We start from the raw sequence: 15,553 nt of genomic DNA, 5'->3' as shown, positions 1-15,553 counted from the left end.
CACCTCTCTCTCTCTGCACGTGTTTACCTGCTTCACCCAGGCCGTCTATTATCATTGTTGTCTATGTGATTCCAGTCCGCGTTTTGTCAGTCCCCTGTCATTTAATTAGTTTTCCTAATGTTCTTCACCTGGATGTTGTTTGTTACTCCTCCCTCACTCACTTAACCCCTCCTTGATTGTTATCTTCCCCAGTGTATAAATGTCAGTCTTTTCCACCTGTTCACGGTCAGAACGTTGATCATATTCATTGTGCCGATTATTTGTAAGCCTTTGTTTATTGAGATTCCTGCGACACCCCTTTGCCCGACTTCGAGTTTGCCTGCCCCTTTTGGTTTTGTTTGCTTCTGGTTCGACCTTCGCTTTTCTTTGACTTCTCTTTTGCCTGCCCCTTTGTACCTTCGCTATTTCTGATCTCCTGGTTTTTGACTTTTTGCCTGTCTTTTTACTATTCTTTTGGAAACTCGATTCGGCACCGCCCTCTCTCTGATCACCTGGCTTCGAACTTCGCACTGATTAAAGACAACGTTTTTTGGATTTCCCTGGTCTGCGTGTGGGTCCTTACACAGAACATCACAGTACGTTCTGACCAGGATGGACCCAGCGGACCCTGCCCAGGTACAATTTGTACTTGGGCAGCAGGGAGCCATGTTGGGACGCCACCAGTCCCACTTGGAGTCGGTCTCTCACCAGCTGCAGACCCTAACCTCCTGCGTGGCGGAGCTGATATCTGCACTCCGGGCTTCCTCGCCTGGCTTCGCTCCCCAGCAACCTGCGGCTCCCGCTACGCCTGACATCCCACCTGTACGTGCTTGTGAGCCCGACCTTCCTCCTCCGGAGAAGTACGACGGAGAACCTGGTGGCTGCCGCCCATTCCTTACCCAGTGCCGGCTGATCTTCCAGCTACAGCCAGCTACCTTCCCCACTGAGCAGGCCCGAGTTGCCTACATCATCACGCAGCTCACCGGGCGAGCTAGGAAGTGGGGAACGGCTGCCTGGGAGGAGGGGCTTCCCTGCGTGCAGACCTCCACGCTGCTCGCAGAAGAGATGAAACGGGTCTTCGACCGCTCCAAGCACGGCCATGATGCGGCGCAAGAACTCCTGCGCATGCGCCAAGGGGGAATGACGGTGTCGGACTTCGCCATCGACTTTCGTACTCTGGCTACCGCCAGTGGTTGGGAGGAGAAATCTCAGTACGACACCTTCCTCAATGGCCTGTCTGAGAGCGTGAAGGACGAGCTGCTGACCCGGGACCTGCCCGAGGACCTAAACGATCTCATTGCCCTGGCTATCCGCGTGGATTCACGCATCCGAGAGCGCCAACGGGCTCGCAGTCAAGGGGTCTACAACCGAGCAGTCACTGAGAGGTCCAGAACCACTGCTGCACCTTCTACCAATCTCAGACCTCCTCCAGTCATGATGTCGGACCCGGAGCCGATGCAAGTCAACCGTGCTTGCCTGACCAAGGAGGAGAGGGATAGAAGAATGCACACCAGGTCATGCCTCTACTGTGGGAAACCAGGCCACTATGTCGCAGCCTGCCCGCTAAAAAGACAACGCCCGCTAGTGTGTCGAGAAGCACTAGTGGGTATGCTTCCAACCGAATCCTCCTCCAAACACCGGACTTGCCTGCCTGTCAACATTGAGTGGGATGGACGAACCAAAGGGACCACCGCCCTCATCGACTCCGGGGCCGAGGAGAACTTCCTGGACGCTGGGGCCGCCGAGAGATGGGGGATCCCCTTGGAGAAGATGTCATGCCCCCTAGTGGCTAACTCGCTCAATGGTCAAAGGTTGGCGAATATTACTCACACCAGCGTTCCTCTCAAGGTTCGACTCTCCGGCAACCATCAAGAGGAGCTTCGGCTCCACATCATTGAATCTCCCCACTCACCCATCATTCTCGGGCATCCCTGGCTTGAGAAGCACAACCCCACCTTGGAGTGGAACTCGCACAAGATTTTGGGCTGGAGCCCATTCTGTTTAGCATCTTGTCTGCGAGAGGCCCATTCTTCTGTTCCTGAGTCACCTCCTCCCGAGAAGCCGACGGACCTGTCGGCGGTTCCTCCCGAGTACCTGGACCTAGAAGAGGTCTTCAGCAAGTCCCGAGCCACCTCTCTGCCTCCTCACCGCCCTTACGACTGCACCATTGACCTGAAGCCCGGCACCACTCCCACCAGAGGTCGATTGTTCTCTCTGTCTCGGCCGGAGACGGAAGCTATGAATAAATACCTCCAGGAGTCCTTGACTGCCGGCATCATCCGTCCTTCATCCTCACCAGCAGGGGCCGGATTCTTCTTTGTGGGGAAGAAGGATGGCTCACTCCGGCCTTGCGTCGACTACCGAGCCCTCAATGACATTACGATCAAGAACCGTTACCCACTCCCCCTCATGGCTTCCGCCTTTGAACTCCTGCAAGGAGCCACTATATTCACCAAGCTGGACCTGCGCAACGCCTATCACCTGGTGCGCATTCGAGAGGGCGATGAATGGAAGACAGCCTTCAACACTCCTACCGGACACTGGGAGTATTTGGTGATGCCCTTCGGGCTCACAAACGCACCAGCTATTTTCCAGACACTGGTGAATGATGTTCTGAGGGACTGGATAAATAAGTTTGTTTTTGTATACCTGGATGACATCCTGATCTTTTCCAAAACTAAGGAGGAACATATCATCCAGGTCCGCAAGGTGCTCCAGAGACTGTTGGAGAACCGCTTATTTGTCAAGGCGGAGAAATGTGAATTTAGTTGTAACACCACTTCTTTCCTGGGATACATCATCTCCGCCGGCAGCATTCAGATGGACCCCCAGAAGATCCGGGCGGTTATGGAATGGCCTCAGCCAGACTGTCGTCGGGAACTGCAACGTTTCCTGGGCTTCGCCAACTTTTACCGCCGTTTCATCCGTAATTACAGTTCTCTGGCAGCCCCACTCACCACCCTCACATCCATTAAGACCCGATTCCAGTGGAACGCCCAGGCTGAAACAGCCTTCCGAGCCCTCAAAAACCACTTCACCTCTGCACCCATCCTTGTTCATCCTGACTCTGCGGCTCAGTTCATCGTAGAGGTTGATGCCTCCAACATTGGGGTGGGAGCCGTTCTCTCTCAGCGTTCCTCCAGGGACAATAAGATCCATCCCTGTGCCTACTTCTCTCACCGCCTGACACCCACAGAACAGAACTATGACATTGGGAACCGTGAGCTGTTGGCGGTGAGGATGGCTTTGGGAGAATGGCGCCATTGGCTTGAGGGCTCTCAAACACCTTTCCTGGTGTGGACTGATCATAAGAACCTGGAGTACCTTCACACAGCCAAACGCCTCAACTCTCGCCAGGCCCGATGGGCACTATTCTTCTCCAGATTTGACTTTACCCTTGCTTACCGCCCCGGGTCAAAGAATACCAAGCCTGACGCCCTCTCCCGCCGGTTTGAACCACCCACCAAAGATCCTTCACCTGACACCATCCTCCCGCGGAGCTGTTTCATCAATGCCATTCACTTGGACATCGAGGAGATGGTTCGTAAGGCCCAGGAGGATGAGGCTGGTCCAAGTAATTGCCCAGCGGATCGTCTCTACGTTCCTGCCCAAGTCCGCTCTCAAGTTCTCCTTTGGGGCCACGCTTCGCAACTCTCATGCCACCAGAACCAGGACATTTATTCAGAGACGTTTTTGGTGGCCCTCCATGAAACAAGAGATCTTGGACTTTGTGGCTGCCTGCTTGGTCTGTGCCCAGAACAAACCCTCTCACCACCCACCCTCAGGTCTGTTACAGCCCCTCCCCATCCCACACCGCCCCTGGTCTCACATAGCATTAGATTTCATCACAGGCTTACCCCCATCCAACACTTTCACCACTATCCTCACCATAGTTGATAGGTTCTCTAAAGCTGTTCACTTCGTTCCCCTCACCAAGCTTCCCTCTGCCAAAGAAACCGCCAACTTACTCATTCATCACGTTATTAGATTACACGGCATCCCCACTAATATAGTTTCCGATAGAGGCCCCCAGTTCACTGCACGTTTCTGGAAAGCTTTCTGCTCACTGTTGGGTTCCTCCATTAGCCTATCCTCAGGATTTCACCCCCAGACCAATGGCCAGACCGAGCGGGCCAATCAAGTGATCGAAACTGTCCTTAGATGCCTCTGCTCCAAGAACCCCACCTCATGGTCTTATCAACTACCCTGGGCAGAGTATGCCATTAACTCACACACCTCCGCTTCCAAACTTTCTCCGTTCGAGTGCTGCCTAGGGTACCAGCCGCCTCTATTCCCTAGTCAGGAGGAGGAGGTGGGGGTCCCCTCAGCTGAAGCCTTCATCCGGCGCTGCAGGAGAACATGGAAGACCGCTCGCCTCAACTTGCTTCGCGCCAGCGCCAGGATGAAGGTGACGGCCGATCGCCGCCGCTGTAAAGCCCCCTCCTACAGAGTTGGACAGCGTGTTTGGCTCACCACCAGAGACATTCCCCTACGTGTTGAGTCCCAGAAGTTAGCTCCTCGTTTTATTGGCCCCTTCCCTATTGTTAAAATCCTCAGCCCCACTGCTGTTATATTAAAGTTACCCTCCACCATGCGCAGAATTCACCCCACTTTTCATGTTTCCCGCTTAAAACCCGTTGTTACCCATCCCCTCTGCCCTGCCCCTGAGCCCCCCCCTCCCCCCCGACTCATTGATGGTGGTGATGCCTACACCGTGAACAAACTGCTGGATGTTCGTCGTCGGGGTCGCGGCCTTCAGTACCTGGTGGACTGGGAAGGCTACGGCCCCGAGGAAAGAAGCTGGATCCCCTCTCGCTTCATTTTGGATAAGCAGATTGTTAAGGACTTTCATGTTAAACACCCTGTGCCACCGGTGAAAACGCCAAGAGGCGTTTCCTAGGGGGGGGGGGGTACTGTTGTAGTCTCTATTCACGGTCACTTGTCTCCCCACTACTGTCTCTGTGTCTGTGTTCCCTGAGCTGCTTCACTCCCCTGTACTTGTGTGAATTCACTATTCGGGTGGTTCCGGGTTTTCGTGGTTTCCCCCCTTCTTTCCAGTCTCGCTTTACTTTCTTCCTGCTGATTTCTAGTTTTACTAATTTCTACTAATCCCTACTAACTTATAGATTGTAAAGTACTAACCTCACTAATATACTAACGTGAATATTACTAATGGACTAACACACTAGTTTTGGGTTTTTGATAGTTTAGATCACTATACTAATACATTAACCAGTCTCCCCTTTTCCATGCTGCGCTGTAGCTCCGCCCCTTTTCTTTCTAGCCTGCTCTACGCTGAGTTCTGCAATTGCCTGCACCTGTCTCTTGCTCTAACTGCACCTCTCTCTCTCTGCACGTGTTTACCTGCTTCACCCAGGCCGTCTATTATCATTGTTGTCTATGTGATTCCAGTCCGCGTTTTGTCAGTCCCCTGTCATTTAATTAGTTTTCCTAATGTTCTTCACCTGGATGTTGTTTGTTACTCCTCCCTCACTCACTTAACCCCTCCTTGATTGTTATCTTCCCCAGTGTATAAATGTCAGTCTTTTCCACCTGTTCACGGTCAGAACGTTGATCATATTCATTGTGCCGATTATTTGTAAGCCTTTGTTTATTGAGATTCCTGCGACACCCCTTTGCCCGACTTCGAGTTTGCCTGCCCCTTTTGGTTTTGTTTGCTTCTGGTTCGACCTTCGCTTTTCTTTGACTTCTCTTTTGCCTGCCCCTTTGTACCTTCGCTATTTCTGATCTCCTGGTTTTTGACTTTTTGCCTGTCTTTTTACTATTCTTTTGGAAACTCGATTCGGCACCGCCCTCTCTCTGATCACCTGGCTTCGAACTTCGCACTGATTAAAGACAACGTTTTTTGGATTTCCCTGGTCTGCGTGTGGGTCCTTACACAGAACATCACAGATTAATCTAAACAGCATCTTGGGTTTAAAAATTTTTTTTAATCCCTTTCGCATAAATGTTTTTCATAATTTGGAGATCACTAAATGTTTGGACCAAAGTAAATGACAATTGTCTGCTAACCAGACTTTCCAGCAATTATGTTTTAAGGTATGTTTTTAAGCAAATTCTCTTGGTCCCACAGATCAATCTGTCGTTAAGACAGATGTTAGACAGGTGTACACAGCAGTGGTTAGAGAAGATGTTTTTTTGTAAGGGTAGATGACAACTTTCACCACTGTGGTAGCTAGCAGCACAGAAATATGTTCCACTGTCTTCAACACTCAAGCTAGTTATATCTAAAGAGCCTTTATCTTTTGCGTGCCCTGACAAATTAAATTTCCCTTTGTACTTTTCGTCTTGATTGACAATAGCATTATTGAGGAATCCAATAAGCTCTAATGCCTGTTGTCCTTGTACTCGCTGGTACCAGTACATAAACTGATAGTTGCTGCCATCATGTTTGCAGATGAGCTGGACATCATCTCTGGGGATTCCAAAGAGAGAAGATGGGGTCTGCTCAACAGTGATGGCTCCCAAATATTCTGCATGAGATGAATGAATGCATTACTGACAAATATTCAAATGAAGGTTCCATCAAACAAAGCAAAAGTCCATGAATACACAACACAAAGAATGAGTGTAATTCAAATTAGTGTGAAGAAAACCAGAAAATGCGATTAAAGATATTTCAATTCTCCTTACCGAAGAAACAAAGCAGACATGTACTAAGCAGTTGGTATAACGTTGTTCGCATCTTTAATAGGGAGGTGCTCAGATGATCAGGTCATGGATAGATTTGTCCTAATGCTGAAAGCACAGAGTCCTTGTGATCATTACTGTTTGATGCTGTGACGTGAGTATCTGGAACGTTTTGTCATCTGTCAGTTTAGTATGCTAAATGTTTCTTGTTGATCATCATGAGGATGATGATAATGCCCCCTCTACTGGCAGAAACTCTCCTTGCAGGGTGTTTTGTCTGTAAAAACAGCGCAAAAGGGAACTGGATAATTGAAATTGTTAAATTCATCCCCTCCATCTATCCATTATCTTATCCTTACCCGCTTATCCTGGGCAGGGTCACGGGGGTGCTGGAGCCTATCCCAGCATGCATTGGGCAAGAGGCAGGAATACACCCTGGACAGGCTGCCAATCTATCGCAGGGCACACACACCATTCACTCACACACTCATACTTATGGGCAATTTAGGGTCTCCAATCGGCCTACCTGCATGTCTTTGGACTGTGGGAGGAAAGCGGAGTACTTGGAGGAAACCCACATGGACACGGGGAGAACATGCAAAATCCAGACAGAAAGGCCTTTTAAGATGCCAAATGAAAAATGACGCAACCCGTCACATTCTGAAACGAGATGGGAATTATCACAAGCACACGTAGACAAAACCACTTCCTAAATTATTTTTTCAAAACGTATGACATCAAAAGCATAAAATGTGACCTATTTGTTATTCTAACAAAAGTTCTTACCTAGGTCGCACCGAGAAAGAGGTTTTTAGGTGTGTGTAGCAGTTGCTGTGGGGGTAAGATTTGATTAATGACACTCCACACTGCAGTGGTCTTCAGCATTTGACTCAACAAAAAAGTACTGTTACCCTCTGCTCTCTCCTTGTAGTTTTTAGACAGGAGAGTCCACATGGTTCACCACTGTGGTGAAGCTGCACAGTAGTACAGTGCGGAGTCTTCAGGCTGAACTCCGGTAATCATGAGTTCTGTTTTCGGCACACTTTTCCTGGACACTGTAAACCTGTCAGGGATCCCATCACTCTTCTCTGTTACTTCCTCAGAGTTAGCAGTGGAGAAGAGAAAGTTTAGAGGTTCATTGTTCTTTTGTTGATACCAGTACATGTTTGTTTGAGAGGTGCTCTGGGTACAGTTCATGACAGCAGACTGTCCTGGTTTCAGCAGTAGAACACTGGGGCTCTGGATGACTTCAACACCAGACTGACTCACTGCACCTGTCAGGAGTAGATATTAAATTCAGACTTTAGATAATTAAAACATGAGCATTCACTGTTTCAGAAAAAATACTAATTAAAACTGTATATTTTAATGTTATATAAACATAATCTAGAAGCTCAAAAATATGTTGAATTTAATCAAATAAAAATCAATAGGTTTGTATAATTTGTTTCATTTTCTTTCTTTTATTTACTAACACCTACTTGGCATAAGTAAAGCAAACCACTGAAAGAACACAACATAGTACATTTTCTCTTGGCAGAATAGACTGGTTTTCATGATGAATTTCCTGCCCTGCAGGTTAAATCCTCCTCACCCCCTCCTCCCTGGTCTCTGATGACATCACAACCGGGAGAGTTGCTATTCACACTATTGCTATTTCTATCATTAACATCATAATTATTTGATCTACAAGGTCTGACCCCTGACCTGAATTTGTCTGAACAAATCAAAAGACTCGCATCTGTGAAACACAGTATCTTCTAACTAGCGAGTCACTAATAGCAAACGGCAACTTAACCCATTTGAGGTCTCATGAAACTCACAGTGCCATCACCAGTTTACAGGTGGGAAGCTGGTGAGAGTATGAGTCCTGATCGTTGCATTAGCGACTCCTACTGGTTGGTTGGGCGCCTGTTCAGCAGGGAGGGGATCTAAGGGAGATAGCGTGAACCTTCGCACGCGTTACGCTCTCACAGTGAAACTCCTCACTATCAGGTGAAAAGAAGCGGTTGGCGACTTCACATGTATCGGAGGAGGCATGTGGTAGTCTACACCCTCCCCAGACCAACAGAAGGATAGCGCATTGACCAGGACCGTGATACAAACGGGGAATTGGTATAACGACTAAACTGGGGCAAAATAAAATGGCTAAATAAAATAAAAAATAAAAATAAAAAATTAGAAATCCAACCAGTTCTAATGCCTGTTGTCCATTCAGTTGCTGATACCAGTACATTCTGTTATAGCTCTTGTCATCATATTGGCAGGTGAGCTCCCTGTCATCTCCAAGTTTTACAAACTGAGCAACTGGAAACTGCTGCACATTGATGGCTCCTGTTACCTCTGCATAAAGGAGAGGAAAACGTTACCGAGGATCACTGAAATAGAAAATGTAATTAAATAATCAGAAATAAACTACGCATTTCAATGTACACAATCCATGGATATCCATTGATGAAAGCATATACTATTAAAAGCAAGATGAAGCTCTTACGAAATAGACATAACAGGCAGCTAGGCAGTAGATAAAATTCTACGTCCATCTTCAATATCCTTGTGCTGAGATGAATAGTACAAGTGGTGTAAGTTTCTTAGGTGACACAGAAGTGAACGGAACGGATATGTTTCTGCAGGCATATGGGTCTGGCGGTTCCTTATTGAGGCCACATGGTAATCTGTGAAGAATGTCTCCCTCTAGAGGCAGTATCTATCCCTACAAGGCTTGTTAGAAATACAAGGACTACTTTCAAAATAAAAAGGTTATGGTCGCTTCAACCTTGAATGATTCAGACATTATTTCTCAGTTGTTTCCTGTTGGCTCTCACAGAGAGTACCTTCCTAATATTACAATCACTTAGCAGAGTTCATACCCATAGCGGCACACAGAAGTGAAGACCATCAGTGTAACACACTGGAATGCAAAAATGCGGCATCACATCTCTGGCTCCTACTTGTACAACATGGTGGCTTCAAAATGCTTTTCACCAAGCCAATGGAGAGTCAGTGGGTGAAGTCACAGTGACTTGGTCCATATTTTCTACAGTCTATGATTTGGACACAGCATAAGTAAGATAGGCAAGTAGTAGGAGTGCACAATATGGAAATTCTGGGGCCCACTGTAGCAGCACCCAATATAGAGCTCCCTGTGAAAATATATTTCTTTAAACTTATTTTAAAACTCAGTTAACAAGCAGTACGTTTCATTTGAAAAGCAGATTGTGAAAATGTTTTTTTTGGGGGGGGAAAACCACTGTAAATAAATATTTTGGGTATATTTTGCCACATATGAAGTATATGCAGTGCTTTGAAACAAACATTCAGTTGTCCCAAATCAATCAACTGCACTGCTCAGAGTTGGCTATGAATGCAATGAAATTTTATTTCTTTATTTATTTACCCTTTGTTTTACCATTAGTGTTCCATTGAGAGTAATATCTCAAAGGTGTCCTGGCCAGTTGGTCGCATGCAATAGGCTACATACAATAAATAAGACAGGACAAGTTTAGCAACAAAAGTTTTGCACACACACACACACACACAAAACTGTTTTAGACTAACTGTAGGCACACGGCCTTGCAGCTGGACTTGTTTCATGTATGACGAAACAAGGGACGAAACGTCACAAAATGAAAATGTGTCATATAATACCCTCGTCGTGGTTATTACCAGACACTAAGGAATATTCTTCATTAGTTATTCGTTGTATAGAAAAAAGCGAAAATAGAGATCGATCGCATCTACCATTTTGAGAGGATCCAGTTTGTGGTAGGTTTTTACACTTTGAAATTATTGTGACCGATTACTTTTCGTTGTGTGACCGATTACTTTTGTTGTCATGTATTGCGATCACATCAGGTTTCACCTTAAATGTGTATGTGTGTGTGTGCGCGCGCGCGTTTGTGTGCGTGTATGCACGCGAGCGCGCGTGTTTCGTCATACAAGGCGATGTTTCATCTATGACGAAACAAGAGTCAAGTAAATATAAAACACACTCATCGCGCTGACTACATACAGACAAATATTTTTCATAAAGACATTCGCTGTCGGACAAGAGAGTAAGCTTATGATAAAATCCAGTTGCTGGGTAGGTTTTAACGTTTTAAAATGGGGTTTGAATTAACAAAATAATCGGTAAATAAGTTTTTCTCCATTTACTACACCTGGAATTCTGGGGGCGTGCATGCACATGATACTTAACTGGCAGTTCATTTTGAAAGGTAGCTAATTCATTTCGCTTATTTAGCAAGGCTAGTGAGCAATGTGGTTGAATAACAAAGATTGTGTGGGCTTCAAAAAGGCAGTAATGATGCCTTGTTCTGTGGTTTATCAGCGGCTATTTGGCTGCGTGCTTCCAAATTCCGTCCGTCGTTTTCTCCAGTCACTCACGCTAAGCGATCTAAGGCATGGGCCTTTTTGCATGCTAACGTTCTCGAGTGGTTAAAAAGCCTTGGGAACGTTTTCATTTAATTAGTTAGCTTTCTAGTGCTTGGGATATCTGGCTAGCTAAATATGTGATTTAAGCCTTTAAAAAAAAAAAAAAAAAGATTTCACAGATTGCTCGCTATTGCTACTGACGGTGTAGCATAATGTGGGGTTGGTCACTGCCATTATACCCAGCAAGGCTACTGAATTTGCGTAAGTAAATTTCCAGCTGTATTAAATGACATAAAGCATGTCAGTTGTGAGAGTCACTCTGGGTAAGAGCATCTGCTAAGCATGTGGTTTTTTCCAGTTGCACATGCTGAGCTAGTGAGGTCATGTGAATAAACATATAGCTATTATGATGTTTGTGCTAAAGCTATACTCATTTCATGTTTAAGAATAACGGACCGAGGCTAAATGCAAATATGTACCTAATAAGGTGAGGTGTACCAAGGTGAGAGTTGTGCTAAAGCAGTCTCCTTATTCAAACAGATCAGAAAAAATCAGAGGCCATGGAGACAGAGGCAAGGAGAGAGAGGGAGCAACGCAAGAGTAAGAGGGAGATGCTGGAGAAAGTCGTGCAGGTTCTTCAGGAACAGGGCCTCCTGATGACCGGGGAGAGCCTGGAGGATCTAAGAGGACTGAGGGAAGAGCTAAGGAGTGAAAGGCAGCGCATGCAGCAGGAGAGGAACTGCATGGAGCGGCTGAGGCTTGCAGAAAGACAGCAGTGGGAAGAGGAGAAGGCCTCCTGGCAGAGGGAGATGAGAGAGTTCAGACAGCAGTGGGAAGAGGAGAAGGCCTCCTGGCAGAGGGAGTGGATGCGAGTGCTAGAGAGCATGGAGCATGAGAGGAGGGCATACAGGAGGGAGTCGGCAGAGCAACAACGAAACCTGGAAGTGTGGAGGCAGTGGGAGGAGTGCCAATTAAGAGAACAGGTAGAGCGGTTTCAGCAGTCTGAAATGTGGAGGAGAGAGCGTGAGGAGGAACAGTGCAGAGCAGAGATGTATGAATTGCATCAGCGATGGGAAGAGCAGTATCACAGAATACAGGCCTCGATGTTTGAGCTGCATGAAGACTGGAGGAACTTTGAGGAGCTGAACCACAGAGAACGGGAGGACGTGTTCGAGCTCTTTGAAGGGCTGAGGAGGGAATGGGTCACCTGGGCAGAACAGAGAATGCAGGAGAGAAACATTCTGGAGGAGGAACGAGAAACCAGGGAACATGACCGGAGGAAAGAGAGGGAGGAGTGGAGGAAGCAGAGGGAATTCATGGAGTTTGCATATGAGCGCATGGAACTCCAACATGAGATGGAAATAGAAAGGTTGGAGGTGGAGATAAGGGAACTGAGATCACTTATCTTACACATAACTGAGGTGAAAACTGAGAGAGAGAGCACTGAGGAGACGTACGATCCGGTCACCCAGGCCACGGGAGAGACAACTGCGGTTCTGATAGAGGAGGGGATCAGTGAGAGAGAAATGGAGAACGAGCGGAACCTCGTCACAGTGGAGATAGAAAGCAGTGAGAGGGAGAGCAAGAAAGAGGGGAAAGCAAGCCAGAAACACGAGAAGAAAAAGAGTTTTTGGTCATGGTTCCGCTGTAGAAAACGAGTCACCACAAAAAAGAGTGCAAAGAGGAGACAGGTGGACAAAGTGCTCTGAACTTGAGGAAAGTGGGAAAATTGACACATCCCATACTAGCTGGGGAGAGCAGCAGGGAGACTGAGAAAAAGACAGAGGGATAGGCCAATGTCAGTAAGACTGAAACAGAGCAAGAACAAAAACAGAACAAGAAGACAAAAGGTTTATGGTCTGCCTGGCGTGGGAAAAAATAAGATGGAAGATAAAAGAAAAGGTAAAAACTGTAAAGAGTTAGTAAGACAGAAATAACTAGGATAAGGGATTTGGGTTTACATTATAGGTACAGTAAGAGCAACTGTTAAATCAGGATTGCTTCACACTGGCTGTTACTGAAGTATTTAATATCAAAGGGTACAGAGCTAGACAGCAAGGCCTTAAATGCCTGTGTTCAACTTGAAACTTAGCTTAAAGTTTTAAGTGTTTTTTGATCAGGGCCCAGATGGTGCTGCAGCAGAATCACCTCTGGCTGGAGGCTACAGCAGGCCAGGCTTGGACCGAAGCAACACAGGGTGACGGATTCCAGGACCGACCTGTACAGGCCCCTCAGAGTCACGTGGTGGTGAGGCAGTCACAGTGAGCGGTAGGTAAGGTTGGTAGGCTGGTAAGAGGACAGCTGGGATGGAGAACAAGGTACGGGATTTAACTTAGTATTTAAACTTCAGAGGAATAGAAACAGGCAAAAAGTTTTTAAATGACTAAACCGGAAGAACTATGGTGGCCAGATAGTTCCTCCAACTGCCCAGAACATTAATCATAAACACCTGTTTTCTGTAATCATTTAAAAGCACTGATAATAATAATAATAATAATTATAATAATTATAATAATTATAATAATAATAATAATTTAAAAAATACATTTATAATTTTACCTGCCTGTCAATGTACCTACGTGTTTCAGGATTTAAATAAAATATCACAAATATCAAAAATAACTAGAGGTTATAGATGTGAAGGGACAAGGCAGGGAGCATAAAACATAGAGGGAAAGGAACAGTGATGTAAATTCTCAAGTTTAACGGGGTTTGCCTTTGCAGTGAAGCTGATAGGCTTATATCACAAATACAATTGACAGAACAAGTTGAAAAAGGTGAAAAAGTAGAACCCTTCCAAGACGGCCACGGACCAAAACACGACTGGTGATAGTCTTGCTACAGTGGTTTATGGTTTCATTTGACTCATTTACCTCTACAGCGCTGAGGTTCTGCCGGCCAGAGGGAAATATGTGCAGGGTTCCGACAGTAGGGTGCAGCAGTGTGTAATTTTTCCTCATAAGGACAGCTTCCATCATTGTACATTGAGAAATTGTAGTTGATGCTGTGTTGCATTTTGGAGAAGGGTCTGGCTGCAGCAGACTGGGGAACCTCCACCAGGAGGACCTCCACTCTGGGGACCAGAAGCACGTGACCTCCATGTGAAGGACCCAGAGACTGTAAAAAATATGGACAAAGCTACTGTGACGTCACCCATTGACTCTCCGTGGGTCTCTAAAACACGTTTTGAAGCTCAATGGCGGGCGCGGCCATGTTGTCGATTTGGAGCCAAAACCATAGAGTTATGCGTTCTTGTGATTTTTACAATGTGATTCGACAGTCTGGTCCAGGAAAAGCCCATCAACCTGAACGAACGATTGCAGAACGAACTTGAGGCTAGCTGACTGTTTGCCGTTATGTTTTGAAATATATTATAAAATGTTTACGGAGTTTAATTTCCATCCGTGACTGTACTGTGTCATGTAATCACGTTATATGTATGGCATTGATAATACAATTATGTTCAGTTATCTTCAATTTAGGTTTCTCAGCAAAACGAATATGCTTAGCTAGCATATCAGCTTGCCAGTGAGCTAGGTATGCTGTCTGTGGTTAGCTCACGCATTAGCAATATGAACCACAAGGGAAGAACATCGACTACACTGATGGTCAATCAATCAGAGATGTGTAGGCTACTGGTGATTTGACTAGGCTAATTTTCGTATACCTGTCTGGTAGACCTGCTGTTAACCGAGCAAGTTATCGTTGTAGGTTTTCGCCACAGTCAGTTAATGAGCCAGTAACTGCGACTAGCTACTCATCGTCGTTTATGGTGTTCACTTGCTGGGTGACGCTAGCTGACCGATCGTTCGCAAGTCACTTTCTACCGAATAAAAATTAACACTGTCAGCGGTGATTAACAAATCTACCAAGTATATTAATAACTGATCTGCAGGCGTGTAAATATGACAACGCGCTTTGTACAGCAAGTTTTCCACCTGGTGCATGAAGACAAAAATAATGTAGCCTACATTGAATTTCTAATTATTATTAGACTATTATTTTTATTATCAAAACCAATGGAGAAAAGCGAATATACGCAAGGAGCCCCCAGAGCTTTTGTTTCCTTGCCCTGATAAATTTAATTAATACTTTTCTTCTTGGATGACATCATCACAGGTTCCAGTGCGTACATACAAAAAGTATAATTGACAACATCAAAATGAATTCCTAACCCATGGACAATTGCTAACAGGTTCTTTTCATGGTTCAACAGCCTGGTGCTTAGATGAGTAGAATCACAGAGGCTTCAACCTGCATTTACTTAGAATTTTGTGAATGCTATTTATTATAGCTCTTGTGCAGACGCAAATGGAGTAGTCTCTCTTTACAGGCCAATGCATGCTCCTTGTCGAGAAATGAGATCGGTTCTGTACTGATTCTGTCTACCGGCAGTGTCTGACACTGCATGGCATATTGCTCATATACAGGAACTGACATGAACACAGTTCTGATGAATTTCTCGTAAATAAGGACTGTCCTGATCTTGGCAGAGCTTTCATCTCGAATAATCCAAGCAGCATCTTGGGTTTATTTATCACTTTTGCAT

The 15,553-nt window shown here is 46.0% G+C and overlaps 1 protein-coding gene across 1 annotated transcript; it reads left to right on the top strand.

The window, feature by feature from the left end:
• Positions 1–12,077: 12,077 nt before the first annotated feature.
• LOC118226899 (GRB10-interacting GYF protein 2-like) lies at positions 12,078–13,471 on the top strand. The gene is made up of 2 exons (XM_035416876.1): positions 12,078–12,906; positions 13,125–13,471. Exon 1 carries the CDS (start codon positions 12,108–12,110, stop codon positions 12,711–12,713), a length of 606 nt encoding a protein of 201 aa, XP_035272767.1. The 5' UTR covers positions 12,078–12,107; the 3' UTR covers positions 12,714–12,906; positions 13,125–13,471.
• Positions 13,472–15,553: the final 2,082 nt, after the last annotated feature.

This window comes from Anguilla anguilla, chromosome 5 (assembly GCF_013347855.1).
Source record: "Anguilla anguilla isolate fAngAng1 chromosome 5, fAngAng1.pri, whole genome shotgun sequence".
NCBI classification, from domain to species: Eukaryota; Metazoa; Chordata; class Actinopteri; order Anguilliformes; family Anguillidae; genus Anguilla; species Anguilla anguilla.
The sequence above is the reverse complement of the archived record's forward strand: the minus strand, read 5'-3'. Positions and strand labels throughout refer to the sequence as shown.